General features: G+C 55.8%; 1 protein-coding gene across 2 annotated transcripts in view; it reads right to left on the bottom strand.

The window, feature by feature from the left end:
- Nucleotides 1–10747, bottom strand: part of TTC21A (tetratricopeptide repeat domain 21A) — a 34161-nt gene continuing 23414 nt past the window's right edge. For both annotated transcript variants that reach the window (XM_061127813.1, XM_061127814.1), the window contains 16 exons: nt 10356–10571; nt 9202–9440; nt 8193–8265; nt 7967–8077; nt 7500–7638; nt 7208–7311; nt 5599–5787; nt 4643–4753; nt 3930–4011; nt 2988–3138; nt 2406–2567; nt 2084–2276; nt 1758–1982; nt 1156–1276; nt 919–986; nt 1–819 (listed from right to left, as the gene is read on the bottom strand). In XM_061127813.1, coding sequence (XP_060983796.1) covers nt 742–819; nt 919–986; nt 1156–1276; nt 1758–1982; nt 2084–2276; nt 2406–2567; nt 2988–3138; nt 3930–4011; nt 4643–4753; nt 5599–5787; nt 7208–7311; nt 7500–7638; nt 7967–8077; nt 8193–8265; nt 9202–9440; nt 10356–10571 — 2262 coding nt within the window. In that variant the 3' untranslated portion in view covers nt 1–741. The remainder of the gene's footprint in view (nt 820–918; nt 987–1155; nt 1277–1757; nt 1983–2083; nt 2277–2405; nt 2568–2987; nt 3139–3929; nt 4012–4642; nt 4754–5598; nt 5788–7207; nt 7312–7499; nt 7639–7966; nt 8078–8192; nt 8266–9201; nt 9441–10355; nt 10572–10747) is intronic.

Genomic DNA, 10747 nt, shown 5'->3' with positions numbered 1-10747 from the left:
TCACCCTCTTGCCAGTCACAGTTAACATTATTCATCTACAAAGAGACCCCTGCTTTTGTCCCCTTAGGTGTTAAAGGGTTCCAGGAAGATGAATTAGTTGGCCACTGTCTTTTACTGAAGCTGAAGCAGAGAGTTAGTTTTTCTTGGGATGTATTTTTTCCTGCCCAAAGCAAGAGTGATCAGGTCTGTCCCAAACTCCCAAACTGGTAAGGACCAGCAGAGGCCTGCTGAAGCCTTGAGGAGGAGGAGGCAGAATGTATGGAGAGAGGGAGCCTGTCTGGGCCCCCTGCCAGTGGGCAGCTTGGCAGGGAGGAGCAGTTGCTTCTGTAATTCAGGATTCTGGGGACCACAGAGGAGATGGGAGGCTGGTATGGGCTGACAGAAAAATATTAAAGTAGCTGTAGGGTATTTTTTGAACCACTTGTTTGTTTCCTTTTGGCCCCTGAGAGTCTAGGATAAAAGTGGGGTCCATGAGAAGTTGCCCAGTGAACCCAGGGGAAGCTAAGCTGGTTGACATCTTTCCTCCTCCGAGTCAAATTGCTCCTTGTGCCTTAAAAACCTAAAGCTTTGGGATGTCCTTTAGACTAGATTAGGCTTGATTCAAATAAACCACACACACACAGAAATGGGGAAGAATACGTTATTTTCTGACTCTCTTCTCCATTGACCCACTTCCTACCCCCTCCGTGAAACTTCTGTAGGTTGATAGTTTCCACCCTCCCTGGTTCCCACTGACCACAGCTAGGGCCTCAGAGACCCTTGGGCCTTTTCCAAAATTTCTTCTCTGATTTTAGGGTAGTTGGGGTGCTCCCTGAGGACCTGGGACAGAGAAAGAAAGGGTATGAAACACCAGATAGGGCTCCCTGCCACTGCACCAAGCCCCACACCACCCCCGTCCCACCACCGTCAGGGGCTTACATCATGGCAGACTTCAACGGCCTCCACGAATCTCTTGTCTTTCAAGTAGTTGAAAGCCAGCCTGAAGCCTGTCCAGGTGTAGGGAGGATTTAGACAATGGGTGGCACTCTGATGACCCGAGAACCCCTCTGGTTCCCCACCGCAAACAGATCACAGGCCCTGTGCTGTGGGGTCGGGAGGGCGGTCCCCCTGGGCCTGGTCCCTCCTGCATGCACCCATGCCGGCCGGCTGCTGTACCGATGGCAGGGTTGGCGTAATGGCTGTACTTCCAGGCCAGCTCATAGTTGGTGGCCGCGTCCTTGTACGACTGCTCCCTCTCCATGATGAAGCCCATGTACTCGTAGGCCTTGCAGCAGGACTGCAGGGAAAGCCAGTCAGAGCAGCGTGGGACCCAGCGGGGGCAAGGGCTGGGCAGCGGGTGAAGTAACCCAAACCACTCAGGGACTCTGGCAGTACCTCCTGGCTTGACAAGAGGGTGAACTGGGTGCCCTCTTCCCAGCTATTCCTACACTGGAATGACCCCTGCCTTCACAGCCTTCCTGTTCTGACCTGCAAAGGCCCCTCCTGACCCAACCAAACCCTCCTTACACGCCACCCTTCCATCTCCTGACCCCTTCTCATCTCTCCTCCCGTTTCTGTGTCCCCACTGCAGGCGGCTGGACCCTGCTCGCTTCTTCTTGCCTTGCTTTCCCATCCTGTTCTGTGGTCCACGGGACCCCTCCTGTCCTGCCTCTTCTCATCTCATTGCTATCCCTGCATCTCTGCCCCCAAAGCCCCAGTGCTTCTCACACACATACCACCCACCCCCCAAACAGCCCCAACGGCGGTGCACGCCTCGCCTTGTTGTATTTCACACAGCGCTGCAGCAGCTCCGAGGCCAGGTCAAACTTGCCGCCCTGGCAGTAGATATCGGCCAGTAGGAGCCAGCTCCTCTCCAGGTCATCAGCCTCAGCCAGTGTCCATGGGGCCTTGGCCAGACGCTTCAGCTGCGTGCGCGCCTTGGGGACCTGCTTCAGCAGGGAGCAGGCCTGCGCCATGGCGAGCAGGGCAGGGATGCTGTCCTTCTGTGCAGGCGGGAAGCAGGCATCTGAGCGCCTGGCCCTCCGCCTCAACATGCTGCCCGCCTGCCCGCCCGCCCGCCCTCCCGTCCTGGCAGCCAGCGCACCTCGGCCTGGGCCATCTCGATGAAGGTGCTCAGCGCCACCTCCACGTTGGCCCTCTCCCTGGTCGCCAGCAGGCACAGGCTCTGCAGCAGCCGCAGCTGGGTGTGGCCCCCGGCCGAGTGTGGGTAGAACTCCCGCAGCAGCTTCTCGGCGGTGCGCACGCCATGTTGCTCCAACTCCCTCCTACTGGTGAAGCTGCGGGCGTTGAGGCTGAGCAGGAGGGCGCTGGCCTAGCCCGCCCACGAGGCCCTCGCCAGACCTCAGTCCAGAGGCCGAGGGCTCTCCCTGCCTTCCCTCCCTACCCGCAGCCAGCCGGGCCCTCACTCGCTCTCGGTCACCAGGTGCTCAAAAGCCTCTCCGCCCACGATCTCGTTGTCTGGGTTCAGACAGATCTGCACCATGTGGTAGGTGGCGCTCTGGCCCCAAGTGCTGTCCTTGCGCGCTTTGTTTAGGAACTTCAGGGCTTCGTTGGGCTGTCCTATGTGCCTGCAGCGGAGAAGAGTAACCCTAAGAATCAGACTGAGGGAAACTGAGGCCCAGGGAGAACAAGAACACTCAGGGGTCACTCCGAGAATCTGCGCAAAGCAAGGGCAGGATCTCTGGTCTCCCCACTTCCCGATGTGGCTTCCCTGGCAAAGCCCAGCACGTCTGTTGGGGAGAGCCTCCTACACTCTAGTGGTTCAGATGGTAGAAAATCTGCCTGCAATGCAGGAGACCTGGGTTCGATCCCTGGGTCAGGAAGGTCCCCTGAAGAAGGGAATGACAACCCATTCCAGTATTCTTGCCTGGAGAATCACATGGACAGAGGAGCCTGGAGGGCTACAGTCCATGGGGTTGCAAAGAGTCAGACACGACTGAGTGACTAAACACCTACACACACCTGCCAAGACACCCACCCCAACCCACCAGCAGTAGATGCCTCTGCAGTAATTGAACCCTGGCTCCAAAGGCACCCGGCTGGACATCTTCTTGGCCAATTCAAAGAAGGCTGGGGCGTCTTCAAGTTTGCCACTTCTTCGTAGCAGATCGATTAGTTTGTTCAGTACAGGAAAATTGTCTAAAATAAGAAAGCAGAAACCTCCAGGCTGTGATAACCAGTAGCTGAATCAGGTAGGGGGAAGCAGAGAGAATCAGGAGACACTAGCAGTCTGGGTTGAACATGGGCATCCCAGCGGCTCCACTGAGACATAATGAAGTAGTCACTCTTATTGCTCCCATTTTATAGATGAAAAGACTGAGGCACAAAGAATTTGAGTAAAAAAAAAATATTTTTTTTTTAGTAATCTGCCAAAGGTTACATACACATCAGGTAAGTGGAAGACCAGGATTCAGACCTAGAAGGTCTGGCTCCAAGACCTGCATTCCTAATGGCTGTGATATGCTGGGCCTCTGGGTGACTGACATGGGTCTGGCTGGAACTCTAGCCTAAGCCTCTTATTCATGTCTGGCCCCTTCCCCAGCAAGACAGGGAGGTTTTATGCTACACTGAGTGGGAAGAGAGCTACGTGCCAGGGGAGAATTTCTGGCCACCTCCAGGAGGCTGTGACCTCCCAGGGGGAACTCAGGTTGAGTCATGGTGTCTGGGGTCTGGGGACAGACAGGCAGGACCAAGCACTGCCCTGCCTGGGACCGGGAACTGGCCCCTTGGACTGGGAAAGGGCCAGCACGTTCCAGTGGGACTTTATCAGTTTCCTGCCTCTCTGGGAACAATCAGAGAGGAAGGGGCTTCCTCTGCCTGGTCAGGAAGGAGGGGAGAGGGCCCACCCTTCTGGGTGAGAGCAGACCTTGCTGGGTGGGAACTGACACAGGCAGTCACGATGGGCAGGCCTGATGCAGCCAGTTAGCTACCTGGTGCTTTCTCTAGGACCTGGTGGTAGAGGTTGATGGCAGCTTCGTACTTCTGTCTTCTAAACATCAGGTCGGCCATCATCTATCAGAATACACATGATGCTGCGATAGTAGCTTGCATGGGTGCAGTGGGGAGGCTATGGTGGGAAGCGGGGACAGGAAAGGAGGGAAGGTAGGAGAGAACTTCCTAGGTAGCATCTCTGGGCACTGGGAGAAGGTCCCACAGGAGGTGGGCCAGCCTGGGGAGAGGGGTGGGGGTGAGGATGGAAGGAGGAAGGAAAAGCCGAGGGTGGACACCGTGGAGCCAGCTCCTCCACCCATGTCTGAGAACTGCCAGATGCGGGCAGCGGGGTGTATTGGGGGCTACCCACCTCCAATGGGGACAGCCCTGGAGGTGGTCCAGGTGACAGGGCAGAGTGGGGTAGGACTGGGGAGGACTGTTTCCTCACACTTCCTGAAGCCCCATGAACCTGTCCTGGCCTGGCCTTCCCCAGCGGGTGTGGTTTCCCCTGGAGTGAATCAGCCTTACCCACTCCCCTTGGATGTGGCCCAGGAGGGAGGGCGCTGCTGCCCCCTGCTGCCAGCCCACCCCTCCCGTCGGGGGTGACGGACCCAGTGGACCCCGCAGGGCTGGGTCCACTGGGTATCCGGGGTCACCGGGCTAGGAAGCAGCCCACCTGTGGTCGTGGGGACCCAGGCCCGCAGCCTCTCACCAAGGAGGCTGTCTCGTGGTTCTTCTCAGTCTGCAGGAGGATGGCACAGTGCTGCTCACACAGGTCCAGGTGTCCCTGCAGCAGGTAGAGCCTCGCCAGTTCCAACACCACCTGGACAGGCCCCGAGACAGTGACTGACCAACGCGCATCATGGGGAAGCTTGGGCACCCAGGCCTCGTCCTCGCACGCCCATGTTCTGTCAGCTCTGCCTTCAAAGCATGAAAGCATGTCTCTGACCCGCTGCGATGATGTCTCTGGCTCTCCCCCATATCGTCATGACTTTTTTCCAACTAACCACTGAGAGGCAGGGCCCGCTGAGCTCATACTCATCCTTTGGCTTCAGCTCCAATCTCATCTCCTCAGGGAAGCCCTCTGCGCCCCAGGCTCCGGGACAGGTACCCCTCATCTGAGTTTCCAAGTGTCCTGACCCCCCTGTGGGTATCACATGCTGTTAGAACTGCCTATGTATTTGTCTGTACCCAGTGCCCGGGGCAGGGACCTTGCATTGCCCCACTGAGTCTCCATGTCCTAGCCCAGTACCTGGCTTGCACGTATTGGGAATCTGTTAAATGAGAACACGTTAAATAAATGAACGGGTCTGTCACTAAGCTCTTCGTCTCCTCTCCTCAAGTGAACTGCAGCCACCATTTCCTACCTGGAGCCATGCCTCTCACATGACCCTAAACCTCCTTGGAAGCTTAGCCTGGGCTTTATGCCCAGAAAAGCCCCTGGCAGCCACAATGTCCTCTCCACACCCGCAAGGGGGACCTGAAAACGCTACACTTGCCAGCGAGGGCTGCAGTGGGTGAGGGCCCTGGGATCAGCAGGCCTGCCTACACCAGGGGTCTGTGCCCCTCGCAGGGAACCACAGAGAAGGAACCAGCTTCCGTCCATAGTCAGGGAGCTCTGCCTTGTGCCCCAAGGCAAGGACAAGGGTCTCACTCCAAGCACCCCACCTTATTGTCAACAGGCGTGTAGGAGAGAGCATCTTTGTAAGACTGCACTGCCTTGGCATACTCCTTCTCTGCCAGGTAGTATTCCCCAAACTGGACGCAGATGGAGGCTGCCAGTTGCTTCTGGGAGGGGATCATTTCTGGTTGCTCCAGGGGAACACGCTTCAGGATCCGAGACTGGAGGTCCATGGCCTAGGGAAACCAGGAAACGCTGCGTGAGCAGCCCAGAGCCTGATGCGCCAGCTCTCAGGCCAATTTGCAGCAAGCCTCTGAGCTCTCATCTCAGAGCTAGCTGTCTGAGCAAGGGCATCTCAGGTCCCCTTGAGCAAATCTGGGTTGCTCTGGACAGGCAAGGCCATTGGCTGAGTACCCAGGAGGCGAACTGGCATGCCGCGGGGGCGGGAGCAGAAGCAAAGGCTCTCAAACAAAACCCTCCACGGTACTCAGCTCGTTCACCTGTTTCCATCACCACCTGGCACTCACTGTGTCTGATCCACCTCAGCTTCCCAGTAGGCTGGAACAGGCACACAGTAGGTGTTCAGCACGGGCTGTGTTTTGTTGGGTGCTTTTGTTTTGAGCAGTGTCCTGCTGGGAATTTGAGGCAGCCCCCACAAATAGCCATGACCCAAGTAGCCAGGGAGCACTGGGGCAAGGGGGAACAATGAGGCTGGGGTTAAGTTTTGGGTAGTGGGCACAGATCAGCCCTGGGTTCCCTGAAGGCCAGACTGAGGAATGGAAATCCAGTGGGAAACCCCGGGGATAAGTCACGTCAGCAGTCAGAGATGGTCTACAACCACAGGCACACGCCCCAGGGGCAAGTGCCAGGCCATACCCTTGGGTAGAAAGAGTGAAGAGGAGGGGAAAAAATGGCCAGGAGTCTCCTAGCAGGGGCTTCTCAGTGGAGCTAGTGGTAAAGAATCTGCCTGCCCGGGCGGGAGACGTAAGAGATGTAGGTTCAATCCCTATGTCGGGAAGATCCCCTGGAGGAGGGCATGCAACCCACTCCACTATTGTTGCCCAGAAAATCCCATGGACAGAGGAGCCTGGGGGGCTATGGTCCAGAGGGTCGCAAAGAGGCAGATGCCAATGAAGCGACTTAGCAAGCACTCAGCAGTCACCGCAGGAGACTATGGGTTGGGACAGGCCAAAGCTGGTTCAAATCTCAGCTCCACCACTTACTAGCAGTGTGACTTTGGGTACATTTCTTAACCTCTTTGAGCCTTATCTGTTAAACAGGAATGTCACAGTGCTTAGCTCAAAGGGCTACTGTGAGAATTAAATAAGACAAAAAGCCTAGTACAGAACTCAGCACACAGCATTCAATGCATGAGGGCTGCTGGCATTGTCTATTATTAACAGCACAAGCATCCTTGAAGACAAAGGCACTGTCTTCCTCCCTGCCTTCTCTGGTCCAGTCCAGGCGGGTTTTGAGCACTTCCTTGTACAATCAATAAAAGAGCAAGCATAGGGGGATAAATGGAAGGTGGATGTCAGAGGTGTAAACTAGATCCTCTTTAGAGGACCAGGCCTGGAGCCTTCCAGACCTGCGGTCCTATCTTCAGCTTCCATCAGGAAATGGCAGATAGACAGCTTGAGTCTACTTGTCAATTACCTTGTTCAAAGTTTCCGTCACATCTTCTTTTTTATGACTCTTGTAAACCTTGGCCAGCAAAAGCAAGCACTTGACATCATTCATCATGGATGGGATGTCTTTGACTGCAAAATGGAAACTCAAAGTAGTGTTTCCTGGCCCCTGGGGAGCGGGGGGGTGGGGGTCGGGGGTGGGGGAGGATGGGGGCTGGGTTCAAAGCCCCAGCCAGTGCCTGTTCCCTGCCCCATCCTGAAGGAGAAGAGGGAGTGTCTGCTTGAAGGAAGGCTAGGGGAGCGAGTTAGGGTGCGCTCACCAAAGTCATAATCCAGTGCCTGCTTCAAAACTTTTTCTGCTTTGTTGAACTTCTTTAACTTCAGGAGCAATTCGGCCAAATCGCAGCACAGAAAGTCCTGTCCGCTAATCTTCTGGGCAGCCTCATAATAATTAATTGCCTTAGTGCACACAGGAAACATGGGCATCAGGTCTGGTTTTATACGTGGGCACCTCAGTCTGTGTCCCTCCCCCCAACCCTGCAATCACCATGCCTGTGTACTTTTCCAGAACACAGAAGCCTCAGATGCGATGGCCTCTCGCCTGGCACAGGGCTCGAGCCTCAGGCTCGGCAGGTGTTCGTGGGTGGTGGGGAGTTGCTGAGCCCTCTCCTTGGCACCCTGTTCAGGGGGGTCTCCCCTCCCATCCAGCCTCCCACCCAAGCACCCTCCTCCATCTTCCCTGCTGGGCTGGCCCTCCCCGCCCCTGCCTACCCCAGCATGGCCTGACCTTGGTGTACTGGTGGGTCTTCACATAAGCCTGCCCAATCCTGCTGATCACGGACGCGTCGTGCGGGTTCTTTCTGTAGGCCTCGTCGTAGACCTCCAGGGCCTTCTCTGGCTGGTGGGGAAAGGGGCTGCCGTCTCTCTCTTCTCTTACTGGAGAAGCAAGATTGGGGTGGGGTGGGAGTGGGGGGACGGCGGCCACTTGGTGAGGTCATGAGACCCTCACTCACCTCCTGAATGTTCATGAAAGCATCACCCAGCAGCAGACTGGTGTGGGGGCCAGGCAGATATTCACAGAGCTCCCTGGAAAAGTAACCAAAACCTTAGCTCAGCTCTGTGCATCCTTCCTATTCCTGAATCCATCTCTTCTCTTTCTCACTCCTTCTGTGACACCCATTCATTCACTCATTTATTCATCACCCAATACTTACCGGCTCAGATGGGACACGGTGCTAGCTCCCTTAGTTCAGGCTCTCCTCATCTGTTATCTGGACCATGGCCAGGACTTCCACCTACTCCTCTGGCCTCCACCCCAAACGCCTAGAACCTTCTTTATGAGGCAGCCTATTTCTTTTTTTTTTTCAGCCAAGCCTCACGTGGCATGTGGGATCTTAGTTCCCTGACCAGGGATTGAACCCAAGCCCCCTCCAATGGAAGCACTGAGTCTTAACCACTGAACTACCAGGGAAGTCCCAGCCTACTCTTTCTAAACCTTCAGTGAGACCATGTCATCTCATTGTTTATTGGTTTCCCACTGCTCTTGGCATCAACTCCTCTTCCTCCTGAATTGCCTAGATGGAGTTTTGCCTGAGGAAGGGGACAGGAAAGGTACCCTTGAGGTCCCAACATCGACTTGTAGGGAAAACCGCTGAGGGCTCCCAGTCCCGCCTCTCCCTCCTCCTTCACTCACATTGGCTACATTCAAGCCACTGAGTATTTCCCCAAAGACAGGCCACGCCAGGGGCTGGGGCAGGACCACAGTTCCCACCAGGATGCGAACCATGACGAGGGGCAAGCAGAACTCAGGGAAGATTCACTCCTGTGTCCTTACAACTCAGCAGCAGGCTGGCCTGATTGATCAACTGATCACACTCAGATTCTCACCATGGGAAATTCCCTACTCTTGTCAAACACACTCTGAGAACATGTTCTGAAGCCCGGGGAGAAGACGACGATCTGGAGAAAACACTCCTGACACGCCGCTGGGGCCGGGCTGTCAGTGCGCCGCCTGGGGCTCACCGGTAGCACCCGATATAGAGGCGGGCGTCCTTGCGGGTGTGCAGGTAGATGCTGGCCATCTTCTCCTTGGCTTCCATGTAGCAGGGCTGCTTGGGCGTGATGCTTTGCAGCACGCTCAGCGCCAGGTCCACATTGCCCTTGCTCAGGGCCAAGTCCACATTGGCGATGGTGATGCGGGTCTCCTCCGGCGTGCCGCTGAACTCGTTGATGGCGTCCTGCATGACCTTGGTGGCCTCGTGCTAAGACAAGGAAGCCCAATGGACCCTCCATTTGCTGTCACCCACCACACCTGGAAGCCAGGGAGAGGATGGCCCATCCCCACTTTAGAGCAGCAGGAAGGAGACAGAGACAGAGAGAGAAAGAGAGAGAGCCTCTCGGTGTTGAGGGCCACTGTTCCTGGAGGGCAGGGCCAGCTGGGGGACATGAAATCCCTGACTGTGAGAACTTGTTCCTGAGCATTTCAAAGTCTGATGGTGATTTCTTCCTATGAGAGACCTATGGACGCATCTCCTTATACCGTCCTGCTTTCAGTCAAAGGTATTTTAATGTTATGGTTAGTTAGTGTTAGCCACTCAGTTGTGTCCGACTCTTTGCGACCCTGTGGTCTGTAGCCTGCCAGGCTCCTCTATCCATGGAATTGGGCACATAAAGGTATATTTGAATTGTATCTTCATTGCATCTGTACTCTCAATTATTCTAACAAAGTTACTCTCTTTGCCCATTTTGGTCCTTCCTGCCTTTGCCCAGCCAGACCTTCCAAGGTCCCAGGGCTGCCCCATACAGCTGAGCAGGTTGTACCCTGCAAAACTCCAGGGTGATACAAGTGGCATCCACTGGAGAGGTGCACTGCCCAACTTGCACAACCACGTGTGGTGGCCCCGGTGGGCCTGGTGCTCTGCCTCCCTGACATCCTTCTGGGGACAGTGAGGTCGGCAGGGGACAGATCATGCAGGACTCAGGAGGGTTTGCAGTTTATCTTGAGTGTATGGGAGCCACTGAAGCCTTTAAAGTAGGGGAGAGGGATACTCCCAAATGAATAAAAGCTAAAATAAAGTGCAAGGAAACACCAGCCAGAATCAAAGAGCCTGGTCCCCAGGCCTACCCTGGCCCCAGCATGCTCCAGCAGCAAGAGAACAGAGCAGGGCATTCCTCACCAGCTCCCCGTTCATCCGGAGGGCGTCTGCCAGTTCCAGTAAGATGGACACCCGTTCGCTGGGGCGCACATAGGGTCCACGGAACTTCTTGTTCTCTTCCGTCCTCAGAGTTGGTAATTTTATGATCATCTTCAGTGCCTTTATGGCTTCTGGATAGTCCCCAGACTTGTTGAGGGCCTTGGCCTTGATGAAGTGGTAGAGGGGGTAGTCTCGGACCTAGAGGAGCATCAGCAGAGTGTGAGGCTCCAGCTCCCAGAGGGGAGAAAGCCACAGGATCCCACGGAGCCAGTCCCTGCCTTTGGGCCAGCAGAAGGGGCTGAGGGATTCTGGCAGCTCCTGGGGCTATTATCCCAAGGCGAGTAGGGGCTGAAGCTAGTGGGACTGTGGGATGC

This window comes from Dama dama, chromosome 24, assembly GCF_033118175.1.
Source record: "Dama dama isolate Ldn47 chromosome 24, ASM3311817v1, whole genome shotgun sequence".
Classification (NCBI taxonomy): Eukaryota; Metazoa; Chordata; class Mammalia; order Artiodactyla; family Cervidae; genus Dama; species Dama dama.
This window is presented reverse-complemented; position numbering and strand designations above follow the sequence as displayed.